Raw genomic sequence first — 17,671 nt, 5'->3', positions numbered from 1 at the left:
TAAGGGAATTAAACATCTGTGGAGACAGACAGTGGGCTTTGGAGACACAATAACTTTGCACCAGTGAGTCAAATCCAATTCATATGGATACTGATCAGAAGCAGTTACCCTCCAATTGCTTGTGTGAAGTGAGTTTGGAGGTCTCAGGTCCAGTTCTCAATGAACAAATGTCAGCATAAAAAAAAACACTGTTACCTCTCATTGATAGGCTCAATAGAGAGAAAAGAATGAGAGGGACCTAGAAAACAATTTCTCTCTCACCCCTAGGTCAGGGATGAGGCACACAAGTGAACAGTGGAGGAAGCCTGCACTGCTACTACCCATTCTGTACCTACTCTGGACACAGAAAATTTCGAATTGCAATGGTGTTAAATTGGTACCTTTCACTAGTATTAAGTTAACAAAACCAAGAGACAAGATTATGAAAAAAAGGGATAAAAGCACTAAGTATATCGCAAGCTGGTGCTGTGAAAGTTTTGCTGCTGTATGAGTACAACCTATGACAACTTCACTATTCCAACCTCGTACCTATGACAAAGCCTTGGGTAGAGAAGGCTTTCCTTAGGACTTCATCTGGAGTATAGAGGATCCCCTTAGAAAAATCACAAACTGGTAATAGCTGTATGATCTTAGTAACTATCACCATATGCTACATATTCTCAAACTGGTTTAAGCACTGCCCACCCTTTAAATAAGTCATCAGCCTGTACTTACTTCTCGCTTAGGTTTACTTTGACAGTAGATGCTGTAGGGGTGAAACATGGTTTCTGTCCGGCAGGTGTGGTAGACAGTGGTGGCATAGGTGCGCTGTCTGTAGTTGGTTTAAAATTTGTAGATCCAAAAGAGAAGGAGTTGGCTGTAGCTGCCATGGGTCCTGCAGCGGGGGAAGGAGTCATGGAAGCTTTGGAAGAAACAGAAGAGAAAGAGAAAGCAGCTGCTCCAGTTAGACTGGAGCCCAGAGCTTGCTTGGAGACATCTGATGCAAAGGGATATGGTGGGGGGTCCCCAGACATAGAGCCAGATGTCTTTACAGCTGAAGATGTAAAGGAAAAAGTGGCTGCTCCACCACCAGCAGAAAGCAGACAAGAGGCTAAAGATGCAGGAGCAAGAGGTGGGTCTGAGGCAGGAGTGACAACTTGTGCAGTTTCAAACTTTGAAGGAGCAGGAGGGGTGGTCGGGATTGTGGCAGTACTTCCTGGAGAAAAACAATTGGACCAAGTTAGTATTCTATCATTAAAGAAAGGAAGTATTGCAAGCCAAATACTGTTCAATGTGGACAGTAAAATTCAATCACACTACAGAGACTGATATCACAAAATGACAGGGAGGAAGGGGTTTCAGTCTCCAAGTCAAACTGCTGAGATATTGAATGGACAAAGCCCAAGACCTGCTTGATACTATCATTTTCCCAAGCCATTCTGAATTAATTTAGTCTGGAATTTCCAGTGAAAAGGCTTCACCATTTCTCCATCAGTTTTGATGTGGTGTGTTTCATCCCAAATAAAGCAGCCTGCCAGCGCACAAGTCTACTGTGGATACAAAGAGAGGCACAATGCCAAACTAAGGCATACTGTTCCAAGCGGTAAAAACAAATGTTTAGATTTAAAGAAAAAACTGGTAGCTTTGCACTGAAACATCACTCCATGTACACAGGGAAGTGAAACAGAGAATGGATTAATCTGCCCCGGATGGCACAAGGAGCCCCCAATGTACATTTTATACACACTATGCCTATTAGACTATTTACTTCCCACCAGTTTTCCAATGCTATCGTTGCAGTTGATCCAAAACCTGTTTCAATGATCACAAACAAAGCATCTAACCCATGTCACGGCCCCATGAAGAAACAACATATGGGAAGAACACAAAAGTTATTTAGGATAGGCACTCTTTTTGTTCTGTGTTTGTATTGTATCTAGCACAATGGAACCCATGACTGGGGAGGTCATAAGTGCTACTGCAACACCAATGATACATAACACCATAACGAGAGTGCCCAAGATGCCTTCTTGAAAGATACAGGTTATGGCAGTTGGTTTGCCACATAGTTGCAGCCCTGTACCCCAAAAGTGATTGGGTATAAGTGTATAATTTGAGAAATGCTCTGGGATCCTTCACCAGGACTAGTGAGTGGTATGTACATTTACACAGCTGGTGGAATGGAACCTTGAGCACGGAAACCATGATAAGCTGCTTACTACATGCTATATGCTGGGGCCCAGGCTTGTTTTATTCCACAAAAGCCTCCTGGCAGTCCCCCTCTAACTACCTGGATAGCAAGCTTAAGAGCTAAGTACTTCAAAGTGCCACAGATTAAAGCAAAAGTCTCTTCCCACACATGGGAGCACCCACCTGCTGATTTTGGTGCTCTCTCCCCTTCTATTGACAGTTGGTCTGGGGTCACTATGAGCGATCGGACACCTGGGTTTTGATTGATCATGTAAAATGGACATAGCACTCCATCCGTAGAGAGTAATATTAAAACTGGAGCTGGAGGGAGGGTCTTCTCATCACCTGCAAAAGACCACACAAGCAGGCTAATGACACTGTCAAAGTCACCTGCCTTCATTGCCACCATCATCACCCCAAATCCCTCATACTTGACTTTCTTACCATCTCACATCAAAGCTACTTTATTCTCTAGAACATGTACTATGATTTATTTTACATGTAACCATTTGCTTTCAATAGTTCTACTTGCTATCTCTTGACTGTCTATTTATTCTTAAATAAACTTATACTTGATTTCAGTATAAACACATGTAAGTGTTAAGCGGAGCAGTGATCCGAGGTGAAACTGTTAAGTTGGAGTGCACTGTTTCTTTGGAAGCAGCGAATCTGTAACTATCCAGTGAATCCAGTGACACTTCGAGGAGACACTTGGAGGGCTCAGTGGTTGCAGCATGCCCATCGCTAACCTGTATGCCTAGAGGGGAGAGCTTGTACTGTCTGCGGCTAGTGGAACTGGAGAGCTGACCCCCTGCAGGCACAGACAAGGCTTCCTCATGCTATAGGAAGGTGGTAGTGAGGTGCCTCACAACTCTAGGTACTCCTGGCAGAGCCGTCCCTTTGGTAGAGCAAATTGCGGCGACTCTCCGGCCCCATGCTTTAGGGGGTCCCACACTTCGCCATCACAGCTCCCCCACCCCATGTGCCCACCCTGGCCCGACCATTATTCAAATGCAGAGGCCGGGGAATGTGGGGGTCCCAGCCCAGGCTGGGCAGGAGCAGCATCCGCACCCAGTGGACAGGTACCCCGACCACCAGTGGGTGGGCCTTGCTTCAGGTAAGCCTCCTCAGCCCCATCGCCACCACCAGTGTGACCCTGGCCCCATCCCCGCACCCCCAAAAGGGCCCCTGGGGGAGACCCAGCATTCCCCCTGCCCCATAGGGGGCCAATACTGGCAGATTTGTCCCAGACCCTGCACCTCTCTAGGGACGGTTCCCGACTCCTGGGAAGTATCAGAGAGTGGATAAAGCAAGACTAAGCACAGCCAAAAAGGAGCTGATTGGCTTAAATGGGGAGGGTACGGAACGTGTAGCATTCTCTGAAGAGATAGCTGAATCCTGAGACAAGAGACATTGACCTAAAGAAGCTGCTCCAGTAGATTCCTTAAGCCAATAAAAGTGTCTGGATTAACAAACAGAATGCTTCAGATTCAATTCTGCATTAAACACAAATTGCATACCGTAGCCTGTCGCTATCATAAAGGCTACTACTGTTTTCAGTTAACTGGCATCCTGCTGTGTTCTACATGCAGCTTGTCCCTACCTTCTGCTCTGCCCAACGGCTCCTCCATTTCAGTCTCACTCTGTGCTTTGAGGGAGGGTTTTCAAAATCCATCAAGGTACAACACAGTGGTGCCATTATATCTTCAAAGCATCTTGTCAGAGACAGAAGCTGAGGAGCCTTCAGGCAGAACAGAAGCTATAGCAACAATGTAACTGGCTGTGTAGAGCACAGGAGGGTACAAAGCCAGGTCAGGCCTTTTACTTTAATGCAGAGCTGATTCCTAGGCATTTACGAATCATGCATTTTCCTGGTTGTGGAATTAGCCTGCTTTTCCTTTAGATCAATGCAAATAATATATACAAGAAAACAGCCCTGCAGGAACAACTCTGCTACAAGAGCATACCAAGCACTTTTACAGGCAATACTGGAGTGAAACACTACAGGTAGTTTCAAACCCAATATCATCTCAATTCCATCAATTGAGTAGGTGATGGAAAACAAAGCACATAAGTTATATTGACAATTGCCGAGTCCCAGGTTACTAAGAGCTTTTTTAATTAGACAAACTAGATGCTGAACTATATCAGAGCCCTGGTCAAGATGTAACCTCTCAGGACACCAATAAATGCAAAGTAACGCACATCGGAAAACGTAATCCCAACTATACATATACAATGATGGGGCCTAAATTAGCTGTTACCACTCAAGAAAGAGATCTTGGAGTCATTGTGGATAGTTCTCTGAAAACATCCACTCAATGTGCAGCAGCAGTCAAAAAAGCAAACAATGTTAGGAATCATTAAGAAAGGGATAAACAATAAGACAGAAAATATCATATTGCCTCTATATAAATCCATGGTATGCCCACACCTTGAATACTGCATGCGATGGCCCCATTTCAAAAAAAGATGTATTGGAATGGGAAAAGGTTCAGAAAAGGGCAACAAAAATGATTAGGGGTATGGAATGGCTGCCATATGAGGAGAGATTAATAAGACTGGGACTTTTCAGCTTGGAAAAGCGACTACTAAGGGGGGGATATGACAGAGGTCTATAAAATCATGACTGGTGTGGAGGAAGTAAATAAGGAAGTGTTATGTACTCCCCATAACACAAGAACTAGGGGTCACCAAATGAAATGAATAGGCAGCAGATTTAAAAACAAAAAGAAGTTTCACACAACACACAGTCAACCTTGTGGAACTCTTTGCCAGGGGATGTTGTGAAGGCCAAGACTATAACAGGGTTCAAAAAAGAGCTAGATAAATTCTTGGAGGATAGGTCCATCAGTGGCTATTAGCCAGGTTGGGCAGGGATGCTGTCCCTAGCCTTTGTCTGCCAGAAGCTGAGAATGGGTGACAGGGGATGGAACACTCAATGGTTACCTGGTCTGTTCATTCCCTCTGGGGCATCTGACATTGGCCACTGTCAGAAGACAGGATACTGGGCTAAGATGGACCTTTGGTCTTACTCAGTATGGCTGTTCTTATCACCCTACCATTCCCCAGAAGATATCCGAGTTGCTATTATTAATGGTATTCTCCAGTAAACAAAACAAGCAGAGACGACTTACTGATAGGTATTGGCATGTTACTGGTGTAATCTATGGCAACACCTACTGGCAAGGTGTCATCATTCTTATCTGTCACAGGAAGTTCTGCTCTGCTGGAATCTTCTAGAACCCATGATTCCCAGTTGTTCTGGAAAGAAAGAATATTTTTGCTACTGTTCTGTGATTTTCAGCACTCTCACTCACGCTGGGAACAAGCTGCAGAAAAGCACAAATACCTTGTACATGAACTGTGGATAGCCTGACTTTGGAATGTTAGCCAAAGATTTAGAAAGAATAGATAGCAACAAGATGGGCTATATCTGTCAAAATTGGCCAGCTTAAAAAAAAAAAAAATCCTACAAATATCAAAAACCGTCACAAATTCCTGAGTGGCTTTTACATATGGTACTTACATTTTCTGGAATGAGTTCACTTTAAGTTTAAAGTTAAACTAATGAGCTCAGCAAGACTAAAGTCACCATGGTGAAAAGCAATTCGGGATGTTAAACAGGCACCAAGCCACTGATGCCACATAGTCCTTTGACACTTTGCTCATTACCTGCTATGCTTCAGTACAGTCGTCTACTTTCTGGTTACTAAAAACTCTCTGGCTCATAAGCAAGGCAAGGATGTAATAAAAAATTTCCTTTCATCTTAAGAATCTATGTATATCAAATGGGTCAACTCCGAGATAAGCATTCTCAAGCCCTCAGATCTTGATATCCAGATAGCTTTCCTAGAAAAGATACATTTAGTCAAGTGCAGCAGAAAGGAAGGTTACCTGGTCTGCTTGTCTAGAGAGAATGCTGACTTCTGTGGAAGCTGCTGACGCTGCCAAGACTAGATCCCTTCAAGTATAGAACCAAAACTGTGTTAAGTCCAAATATCATGACAACACATATAGAGTTCCTCAGCCCATACTCTTGTAATGGGCATCCCAAATACTTATGGCATGCTATATGAATCAAGAATGAAACTGATTTATCACGCTCAAGTGGTAAAAGACAGGGGAGAAATACAGTGAACTCTTCATCATTCTAAACAGGTGTCATTAGCAGTTAGGGGTTCAGTTCCTTTGTCAGAGTTGATGATATAAGATATTCATGCAACATCATTATTCTAAGCGATTTGTGATGGAACAGAAATAAATAGTTTAACAAACAGGGCATAACATATTCACACAGATCTGTGAACAGAAAAATCTAAAAGCCATGCACCACTTAAAGCATAAGTTTCATTCTTAGTGGAAAGCACATGACTTTAAAAACCTTTGTGCATTGATGGCATATATTATATATTTTTACCACCCAAAAACTGAGAAACTGATAATTTGTTTTGATCCATGTATAAAGAGCTGAAGACTTAGTCATAGGTCTCTACACTCACCAATCCTCAACATAGTTGAGAAAGTAATGATGCTGTCTCTCGGTGCAGCTACCATAGCAAGGCTCCATAAAATTCACAAACTTCTCTGGTCGTTTCTCTTCCTTTTTCTGCAGACACCGGAGGAACAGAAATTAACATTCAATTTAGCTTCCATTAAAGCAAGTTAAGTCAGCTTCTCAAACAAATGGGCATACCTAGAGAATAGAATTACATTACACTTCTTAGAAATATGCTCAGATCATTACAAAGTTAATCAGGTCTAACTGTGTAAAGTGCGCAGGAGCAATCAGGACTGCATGTGTGCATCACTCTACACAAATAGTCCTAGGAGGGTACAATTTGGTACTGCGTACAGCAGCAGGGTACAAAAAACAGTCTCTCGGTAGCCCACATTGTGATAAACCACAAGGTTACCTTCCAGAGCACCTGATACGCAGGACTTAAGTCCTTTTAACTTGGAAACCTCAAAAGGTCTGTCACAGTCTAATCTCAATAGAAAATGGGATACTGATTTCTTCCCAATTGGACCCTACTTCAATTTTTTGCCATTAAACCATTAAGCTTCAGAATTGAGTTTGATACTGGAACCTCTATTTGATGCTAACGAGAACAAATAAAAAGAACATAGGATACTAATAAGCAGGTCAGAAGAACAAACAGTGCTACCATCACATTCATTAGCATAAAATCCTTAAAATGAGAAAAATAAAGTTGAGACTTCCTAGCACTTACAGGCAATATGGCCATCACCACCTCTGGGGATGTTTCCAAGGTCCCATCAGCAGCCGCGTAAACTATAGTGAAGACGTAGGTGCCAACCCAAAGCACATCCAGGACTGGAAGAAAAAATGAATAATCATCATCCAGAGACATCTTAAAGGAGCACTGCCTTGGATACTGTGTACTATGTGCAACTAAAACCAAACTGGAATGCCATTGTGATACTGTAAATCTCATAGGGATGGTTTACACCTCTGCAGTAGGACGAAGACAACTTCTAATGCGCTACCTAGCCAACTACATGACATCTAGCAGACAACATACAAGAAGTATTTGAATGACATTAGGAGACGAACTTGATGCGAGGAAATTCAGAAACAAAGCTGAAGCACGTACCTGGGCCAGTCTACTGTGCTTTGGTACACTGTGGGCAAGAACACACCACTGTCTTCACACATTGAACATATCTAATGATGGAGTTGAAGATTTAACTCTAAATTTTCTGCATTTGCATCAGTATTAGAAAGTTCTGAATGTAATTTTGTAGTGGTGGTTTGAATATTATGACGAAATAATGAAAATTATGAATAAAAAGGTCAGTTCTCTCATGAAGTGTCTGGGAAATCTCCATGGCAAAATGTAATTGCAGCCTTTAGAAAGTACAGTCCATCTTAAAAGTTGTCTTCACACATTGACATAATGCACATGTTAGAAACCCTAGATATGCACAGGAGCTACTTTTTCCCCCACCACTAAGGTGCATCGCCCAAATTTATCTTAACATTTTAATTATTTATTTTTTTGCATGTGCTTAAAAAGCAGCTTGTATTCATTTAAAAAAAAAAAACATTTAACAGTTCTTAAATGCTTGAATATTCATAGAATATGATGCCAGAAGACACCATTGTGATTATCTAGTCTGATCTCCTGTATAACACAGATCATGGGACTTCCCTGAACTAATTCCTGTTTGACCTAAAGCATATCTTTTAGAAAAGCAGCCAATCTTGACTTAAAAATTTTTCAGTGATGGCAAATCCACCAAAACCTTTTATGAGTTGTTCCAATGGTTTATTATCCTCACTGTTTAAAAGTTCATGCCTTATTTCTACATATGAATATCCAACTGAAACAAGACCTTGTACATTAAATTTTGGCCTGGAGGCAGTTTATTACCAAATTAACCCCACCCCCAAAAAAGGTGTCTATGGCAGAAGTGCTGGCACATCCTTAAGTATCTTAGCACCAACAAGAATCAACTTAAAGGGGACACGACATGGACATGACATTTTAATGGAAGAAAGAGTGTAAAAAAAAGAAATACTGTACCTTTAACAGGATTATCTGAGTCATAAAATGGAGGACAGGGAATTACTTTTTTCTCCTGCAGGCTCTGAAAGAAAAAGAAATCCTCTTTCAGAAATAAGAACATAACAACCCCCATCAGGAGTTTTGCAGATCCCAAAGAGTTGTTTTTAGGGTGCTACAGGTCCTTTTAAACAGCTGCCATATTCCTCCTCAGAGACCCTTGCATTTCAGCAACAGCAGATGTCCCAATACCTCTCTCAAAGGCAGATTGAGATGCTTAATGTTTAGGACGTGCTTGGAAAGTCTCACATGAAAGGCACTGTACTACCTACACTATGCTCCCAATATCAATAGCCACATGCTGATGAAAGGCAAAATTAAAGCTAATTAGAAGTCAGTGAAAAGAAAATGAATTACTGCAAACAAAAACTTACAGGCAGATACTGGACCACAGTGCCATTTTGTTTCCCTACAGCCAGTTGCTTTCCTTTGGGGCTCCAACACACTAAGTAAACAAGAGGGTTTTATCAGCACAAAATAGAATGGCAGTGGAAGAATTAAACACTTACAATACTTCCCAGCGACAGCATCAGTAAACTAAATACCACTCAAACTTGAGCCAAACAGCCAATCCTACTGAAGTTGTTCTCTCTTGTGGATTCCATCTACTTTCATTACCATATGGCAATGCAGAAAGACGAGTCCAAAGAGGCTCCATGGCTCAGATTAATTAAAATTTCAGCAACATTTAACTTTCTGCATATCTGCCTTAGAGTCTGGCTACACACAAACTTGCAGTGGTTTAAACTGGTGAAAATCCTGTGATTTAAGAGTAGCCACAAAGTTGCACTGATTTAACTAAATCAGTTTAAAAATCACACCTTTTGTAAAACCAGTGCAATGTGTGTTTGAACCAGGCCTCGTCTGGGCTAGAAGTCTGGAGAATGCTTGCAAAACACCAATTCTGCTTGCTTGCACTCCACATCACAGAAGACAAAGTTCCTCGAGCACTGATGAAACTGAAAAATGCAGGGAAACAATTCTATTTTACCTGTAATACTGCGCCTTTCCCTCAAGCGATATTGAAGGCCTGATGCAATGTAATCTTTTGTCAGAAACATTTAGCTCTATTTCTCAAAGTGGGCTGCTCAAGAAGATCATGAAAAAAATGTAGAAAACCTTTATTGGAATATAATTAAGTTCTTTTAAGTTTAACTCCATTTGCTCCCCAGGAGAAGATTTTAAAATTGCTGTAAAGGCAAATATGCCTGTCTCTCTAGTGACATCTACACTTCCACACTCTTTACGGCATCTTCCATCTTTACAAATTATCACTAAGTCAGAGTTGGGTCACCCACCTGATGTAACAGCCACAGAGGATGGAAGAGTGGCATATACTTTCACAGACTCTGTGACCTGCAGGACAGAGATACTACCATCCGACAGACAGACAGCGACCATGGAGGGGCTAGCCGGGTTCCACTTCAGATCACAGACCATCGCCATGCTGCCTGAGTCTTTGGCCAATTTATGATAAGCAAATGGACGTTTCTGCTGTTTAGCCTTTTAAGAGAAAATAAATGAATGCGTTAGCCCATAAATTCAGCATGCAAACAAGTTCTCCCAAACTCATAATCCATAACTATTTGGCCTTGCTGTACTGTAACGATTGTGATGTAGGAAAAAACACTGACTGCTACAGCACACAAACCAAGATTTAATGCAAGTTAAAGTGACATGTTTAGGTTAAAAGTTACGTATTTATTTAAAAATTCTTTCCTTGTGTCATGTTAATTTCTCCAGATTACTAAAAATTTTAAAAATCGAGTTTATTTTTTCACCATATAGGTCAACTGGGGGGGGAGAGGGGAAAAGAGGAGGGAGAGAATTAGTTTCACTGTTGATTTCTTGTCTGTTTCCCTTTCCTATTCTATAGTGCTGCAGTGGCTGGGTTGCAAACTATGAGGGGAATGTGTAAACCTATGAGCACATTGTTTAGCCAGAATATTAAAAAAAATCACTGCAAAGGGATTAATATTTGTTTAAGTATGTTCAGTGCTGCACAAGATCAAATATTGTCATTGTTTCTGCATTCAATAATAGGGGTTTTTTAGGTTTTTTTTTTTTTTAAATCTATATTTGGACCTAAACAACCTGATAATGCCCTTTTAAAAGCCCGTAGAGCAGCTGTGGAAATACTACTCCCTGTATTGGGGCTCACAGTCAATACTAAAATTCAGTCTTCAGCACTCTAACATGCAAGCCCATGCTACTTGATACAAAGCAAGCAGTAAACTACACAAAATGTCATGTGGAATAATTGAACAAGGCCAAAATAAGTCATTTTCTGACACTACAGCAGTAGAATTTTTTCTGGATAACAATTTCATCTTTTCTTTCAACACGTTCCTTATTCAGAGAGGAGTTACAGCTATACTATAGCAAACAAAAAGGGACAATCACAAATACTGCTTAGCACAGCAGACAGGGTTAGCATACAAGCAGGAGCTTGAATTACCACATTCCAAGTCAGAGGTGGGGCTATTAATATTTGGCACTTTTCTTATTCACAGGTCTGTTTAAACATCAGTTGTGAGATCCTCACAACAGCCCTATGAGGTAGGTGAATAACCTCATTTTACAGATGGGGAAACTAAAGCAGATTTTAATTGAAGAGTTATTGAATAAACCTCAGTTCTTTGCCTACAAAGCACACTCTACTGTGGACACCCAGGAAAACATTTTGAGATATCCCCTTTCTGCTATCAAATGTTCCCTTTCAAGGTGAAATTTGTACATCTGTTTGCATGTACCTTACCTGATTTGAGAACATGCGGACATCAAAAAAGCCAATGAAGGAACCAAACTCACTGGATGTCATGCAGACAGACAGTGTGAGGTTATCACAGCTCAGAGCCAGGTGATGCACAGGAAACTTCATAGGAACCAATATACTTTGAACATTTTCAACTTAAAAACAAAAGGAAACAGAAGAGGGAAGTATGGAGTGGTCACTCTTAGAAAACAGTCAAAAATAAGTAAAAAGAAAAGGAGTACTTGTGGCACCTTAGAGACTAACAAATTTATTTGAGCATAAGCTTTCATGAGCTACAGCTCAATGCATCCGATGAAGTGAGCTGTAGCTCACGAAATCTTATGCTCAAATAAATTTGTTAGTCTCTAAGGTGCCACAAGTACTCCTTTTCTTTTTGCGAATACAGACTAACACGGCTGCTACTCTGAAAAGTAAGTAAATCATTTTACACAGAATTATTAAGAAAAGTAAATACAGATGCCACCTGGTAACCTAAAATGCATTCACGTAAAGCTAAACGCTGCAGACTAGTTCTAAAAGATGCATAGAAACATGTACTCCACTTTCCATAAGTCAAGTCTGAATAATTTTTTGGATGCTTCACTATCTTGAAGAGGGACATTTCTAATTACAGGTTTTTGAGGAATTTCCTTGTTCTGGATCTTGGCATGTGGATTGCCCTAAAACTGAAGAGGCCGAGACTTACGTCTACTTGGTTGTAAATTTTAATACACAAATTACTGGAAGGGTCATATAGCACAGATCATATTGAACTCATGACAATTTTTTTAAAATTTGATGGTTAATATCCCAGCAGGTCTCATTACTTTTGAGGCTAAGATGTGTCATCAGAATCACAGAAATGAGATGAAGACAATATTCCTTACAGCATCCGGTCCTGACCTTTATCAGAGACAAGATACTGGATTAGATGGATGATTTGATATAGCCAGGCAACTCCTAAATTCCTGTGAATATCAACTGTCAGAGCTAGGAGTCTGGTAACACTTCTCAGATGAAAGAACATACTTATATGGCACACATCATGATTGTATTTTTAATTACTTGGAGACATTCAGATACTAACAACCACCTCTAAGGAAAAACAGCTTGATGAATTTATAGGTTTGTTTACATGTGCAAGAGGGTATGTTGGGTAATTTATGAAGAAGTTACTGAGGGAAAGTTAAATTGAAGAAATTACTTTTGCATTGAGGTCTGAAAGTGATAGTTTTGTGATGACTCATCTCTTTTACTGGAGAGAGTTCCACAATCTAGGTTGAGCTCCTGTGAAAATTTTATCTCCTGCTCTCACAAGCCTCCCTAAGTGAGTTCACAGGTTCACTATTGTCCTGATTGACTGCAGCTATCACAGGAGATCATGGTTCTGCACAAAACGCCATTTTCTCCCGTAGCTAAAGCCAATTCCATGGAGGACTTTAAATGTCAGGAAGAAAAAACTGAAAGGGAATTTATTCACTGGGGAGCCCGTGCGGAGAGTACGGTATCCTGATAACACGTTCCCAGCAATTTATATAGCAAAGCAGATAACTGCTGCATCTTGTATCAGTTGGAGTTGCATCAACATATGTTGCCTTGTTCCTAGATATAACAAATTCAAATAATGAAGCCTGGTAGTCACAAATTCATGGATCGCCACAGCCAGGCCTGTATCAAATGGAATGTGGCACGAGTAGACTAAGCAACTATGTCATAGACCTTCCAAATGCAGCTCTCTTCACTGTACAGCAATAATAAAAAAAAAATAAGCAAAAATAAGCTTACCAATTTTATTGCGATCTTCTCCTGCTTGATTCTGCATGAGAAGATTTTTAGTGTGAAAGATCTGCAGGCCAGTTGCTCCACCAGCAAAGACTAGCCCATATTTGTTCGAGATGGCAAGGAGACTGGAACGTTCTTTAGGGAGTTCGTCAGGAGCATCAAATATTCGGACCTTCTTCAATGCTCTGAACTGAAAATCCTGTCATAAAATAATACAGTTAAAAAACAATTCTAGTTGTATATATGTGGGGCGGGGAAGGGGACAGAAAACTGAGTTTCACTTACACCTGGAGAAACTGAACTCATTAAAAAGCACTTTACACTTTCCCACTACTATACATACAGCCTCTCAATTGTTACTTCCCACATGGTTGCCAAACCACGAGCTGCTGAAAATGATTTTGAACAGTTTACAGACCACAACGACAAAAATATTGACCCTAAAACTGACCCAAGGAAAAATCATCTTTTACAATCACTTCCAGATTTTTTAAATATACAGAGAGTGTGATGGGGATAGTTCCATGAATTATCTATAAACAGATGGGCCAAGGACTTCACTCAGCACATTTGGTATTGGCGAGATAAGTAATGCAGAACAGGAAATGCTGTTATTAATCTCATGAAACACTTTAACCACAAACAGTAACAGGTGCCTTTTCAACAGGATATTGAAATCTCTCTCAGGGAGGTCTACTAAATCATTTCTTCTTCACTTTATCTACTTTGCAGCTTGAGCACCAAGTTATTTTCAAGCATCTTTTTAAAAGTATTTTTCTATCAGGTGTCCTAAAATGGACCACTTCTTTTCACTGTTTACAAAATAAATTAGGAAGTCACCATTTTAATTCCTGACAGGTATATTTTTTTTCCCAAAGTTTGATAATCCTTAATATACTTGGCACTAATTGGCAGCATTTGGAGAACATGAAGACTTTCCTAGAAGGTAGCACAAATCTTCCATTTGAAAAAACCCTGTGCATCATGGCTAGTAGAGTCAGAGTGACAGTTAGGGGACATGGTCAACTTAAGAGTGGTATACGTGTCTGAATATATTTTTACCTGCTATTGTAGTAACACTTAAGATAACTATACCCAAAAGAGTAGGAAAAAATCCCCCGCTTTCTCCCCTCTCCCCCTTGAATGTTTACTTTATGCATTTGGCAGTAGTTTGTGTGTAATCACACACACACACACTCATTGTTTGCATTGGGCTTTTGCATCACAGGAAACAGAAAAATAGGAAAAAAGGTGATTATAAACATAAAATTTTAAAGCTACATATAAATGCTGATTGACTGGATAGAGAACTTAATGGTAACATTACTACTATGCAGAAAACATAGGTTCCGTTTAGGATTCCAGTCTCACTCCCAAATAGGTTGACATAAAAAACACACACAAACCAATGTTTTAAAATGTAATGGTGGTGCCTAACCTTAGGCACCTAAACAAACTGCCTGATTGGGGGAGGGAGGATACTGACCACTCACTAGGGTGACCAGATGTCCCGATTTGATAGGAACAGTCCCACTATTCAGGGCTTTGTCATATATAGCCACCTATTCCCCCCGCTCCCCCATCCCAATTTTTCACACTTGCTATCTGGTCACCCTAGCACAGGGGTTCTCCAAACTGGGGGTTGGGACCCCTCTGGAGGTTGCAAGGTTATTACATGGGGGGGTCACAAGCGGTCAGCCTCCACCCCAGACCCCGCTTTGCATCCAGCATTTACAATGGTGTTAAATATATTAAAAAGTGTTTTTAATTTATAAGAGGGGATTGCATGCAAAGCTGGCTGTGTGAAAGGGGTCACCAGTACAAAAGTTTGAGAACTACTGCCCTAGCACTTGCAGATGTAAAAGGCACTTGTGGGTGCCCCATACACCTGCAAAAAAAATCAGGCCACTTATTTAGGTGTCCCCTTCCCTTAAGGGCTTAGTAAAGTGCTTAAATATAGATACAGGTGTCTAACTCGATACCAGCGTGGAAAACTGAGGTAGCAACTGCGTCCTGCCATACACAGCAATGTGTCAACTAAATAACCCACCTCGCTACCAAGCTCTATGAGGGAAGCTGGCTTAGCTCCTGCCTGGAAAGAGAACCAGCCACCCAGGCTGCCCCATGCGCAGCGCTCGTCTTGGTCCCGTGAGTAATATGGGCCCTAACAGCCTGGGGTCCCAGTTCCAGGGCTCCCCCCATATAGGGGAGAGGGGGGTGACTGGGCCGGAGAGAGAGATGAAGAGAATACATCTGAACACTAGAAGAGGGGACAGCTGCTGGGCTGGGTGACAGGCTGCCACCACCCCATCCCCGGTGTCTCCTCTCCCCATCCCACCCCAGCTCCCTGCCCCTGAAACAAACACAGCCCCCCCATCCACCCTAACAGTCCCCCCGCCCTCACAACACAGCCCCCGCATCCACCCTAATAATCCCCACGCCCCAGCTCCCTACCTCTGAAACACAATCCCCCCCGTCCACCCTAACAATCCCCCCCAGCTCCCCGCCCCCAGAACACAGGCCCCCCCAACACAGCCCCTCCGTCCACCCTAACAATCCCCCCGCCCCCACAACACAGCCCCCGCGTTCATCCTAACAATCCCCCCACCCCAGCTTCCTACCCCTGAAACACAATCCCCCCCATCCACCCTAACAATCCCCCCCAGCTCCCCGCCCCGGAACACAGGCCCCCCCCTCTCCCCACAACACAGCCCCCGCGTCCACCCTAATAATCCCCCCGCCCCGGAACACAGCCCCCCCACAACACAATCCCCCCCCATCCACCCTAACAATCCCCCCCAGCTCCCCGCCCCGGAACACAGGCCCCCCCCTCTCCCCACAACACAGCCCCCCCCATCCATCCTAACAATCCCCCCACCCCAGCTCCCCGCCCCGGAACACAGGCCCCCCCCTCTCCCCACAACACAGCCCCCCCCATCCACCCTAACAATCCCCCCACCCCAGCTCCCCGCCCCCGGAACTCCCTCAGGCAACCCCCTAGAGGGCCCCAACGCAGGGGTCGAGTCCCTCCCGCCCCAGGGCCCCGCCAGGCGTCCTCCCGCAGCCCCTATGCTCCGCAGCCGGCCCCCAAGCCCGCCCCCCCGCACCTTCATCTCCCGCTCGGGGACCACGTCCATATCGTCCCCCATGGCTCCGGCTCCGCGCGGGCGCCAACCGCTCGGCTCCTCCTCCCCGCCCGCGGGCTGCGCAGGGACCTGAGCCGGCGTTTCCGCTTCCGGCGGCCGTCAAGCCGAAAGAGCCGCTCTGGCCGCGGCGCTCTATGGTAGCGGCTCCGGCGCGGGGGGGAAAGAAGCCTCGAAGGAGGTTTAAGATTGAGGGGAGGGGCCTGATGCCAGGGGGTGGGCGCTTTGACAGGGAAGGGGCGTGGCCAAAGCGGACAGGGGAGCGTCAGCGCCCCGGCGCAGCCCCCATTGGCTTGTACAGCGCCTAGGAAAAAGAGTTACGCCTCCAGCCACCTAGCGTTCACGCAGGGATGCGAGAGACCCCACCTCGCTCCTTCCTGAGCGCAGACGAGCCGTACGACACTCCCAACCAGGAAACACGCGCCTTCGACTGCCACCCAGCCCTCGAACAAGGGAAGCAAGGAGATTTCAACTATACTTGGCTCCCTTGTTAAGGGGAGGGGAACTGGAAAAGCAGTTTAGAGAGAGTTCAGGTGCAGCTGTAAGGTAGTACCAGTGCATGTGTTTGTATCACCCTAATGGGCATTTGAGAGCGTACAACCCACTTTCAACTACTACCCCTTAAAACATTTTCTCTCTAGATCAAGTGGTAAAACTCTGGTTTGGGCAGGGGGAAGCTGAAAGACAAAGGTTCTAGTCACAACTCCACACCTGTATGCAAGGATTAAATGTAATACTGTATTATCTGAAGCATGTAAGAATGTCACAAAGTCTTCCAAGGGTAAACCTTCCCCCTTTTTAAAAATGAACAATACATTTTGAACTTGCACTGGCCCCAGTGAAAAGAAAAGGAGTACTTGTGGCACCTTAGAGACTAACAAATTAGTCTCTAAGGTGCCACAAGTACTCCTTTAAATTTGTTAGTCTCTAAGGTGCCACAAGTACTCCTTTTCTTTTTGCGAATACAGACTAACACGGCTGCTACTCTGGCCCCAGTGAGACATATATTCTTTAGAGAGGCTGCTGGCAAGGCCTCATCCCCGCATCCCACTACGCTGGGGAAAATGGGCATTTGATACTCAGCCTTTCATAATGATGGAAAGGAAATCCACCTGCCATCTCCTCGAACCATGAAGCTTGGTCCCTGCTTGGATGATTATTTATGGAGACCCAGATGGTTTAGCCAATCCATTGTAAAAGTAAGGGTGGAGAAGATCTGTCGGAAGAGTCTT

At 43.2% G+C, this 17,671-nt stretch overlaps 1 protein-coding gene across 5 annotated transcripts in view; it reads right to left on the bottom strand.

Moving 5' to 3' along the window:
• The window catches only part of NUP214 (nucleoporin 214), an 82,459-nt gene extending 65,758 nt beyond the window's left edge, over positions 1 to 16,701 (bottom strand). For 2 of the 5 annotated variants that reach the window (XM_038374395.2, XM_038374393.2), the window contains exons 1-12: positions 16,404 to 16,590; positions 13,300 to 13,495; positions 11,518 to 11,669; positions 10,058 to 10,262; positions 9,134 to 9,204; positions 8,721 to 8,784; positions 7,404 to 7,507; positions 6,672 to 6,778; positions 6,067 to 6,133; positions 5,307 to 5,433; positions 2,353 to 2,514; positions 715 to 1,195 (exon numbers count right to left, since the gene is read on the bottom strand). In XM_038374395.2, the coding sequence (XP_038230323.1) occupies positions 715 to 1,195; positions 2,353 to 2,514; positions 5,307 to 5,433; positions 6,067 to 6,133; positions 6,672 to 6,778; positions 7,404 to 7,507; positions 8,721 to 8,784; positions 9,134 to 9,204; positions 10,058 to 10,262; positions 11,518 to 11,669; positions 13,300 to 13,495; positions 16,404 to 16,445 (1,778 nt within the window). In that variant the 5' untranslated portion in view covers positions 16,446 to 16,590. Of the gene's footprint in view, positions 1 to 714; positions 1,196 to 2,352; positions 2,515 to 5,306; positions 5,434 to 6,066; positions 6,134 to 6,671; positions 6,779 to 7,403; positions 7,508 to 8,720; positions 8,785 to 9,133; positions 9,205 to 10,057; positions 10,263 to 11,517; positions 11,670 to 13,299; positions 13,496 to 16,403 lie in introns of all 5 variants that reach the window. The other 3 variants (XM_043498494.1, XM_043498495.1, XM_038374392.2) reach the window with 2 other exon arrangements.
• Between the last annotated feature and the right edge of the window lie 970 nt (positions 16,702 to 17,671).

This window comes from Dermochelys coriacea, chromosome 16 (genome assembly GCF_009764565.3).
Source record: "Dermochelys coriacea isolate rDerCor1 chromosome 16, rDerCor1.pri.v4, whole genome shotgun sequence".
Lineage (NCBI taxonomy): Eukaryota > Metazoa > Chordata > Testudines > Dermochelyidae > Dermochelys > Dermochelys coriacea.
This window is presented reverse-complemented; position numbering and strand designations above follow the sequence as displayed.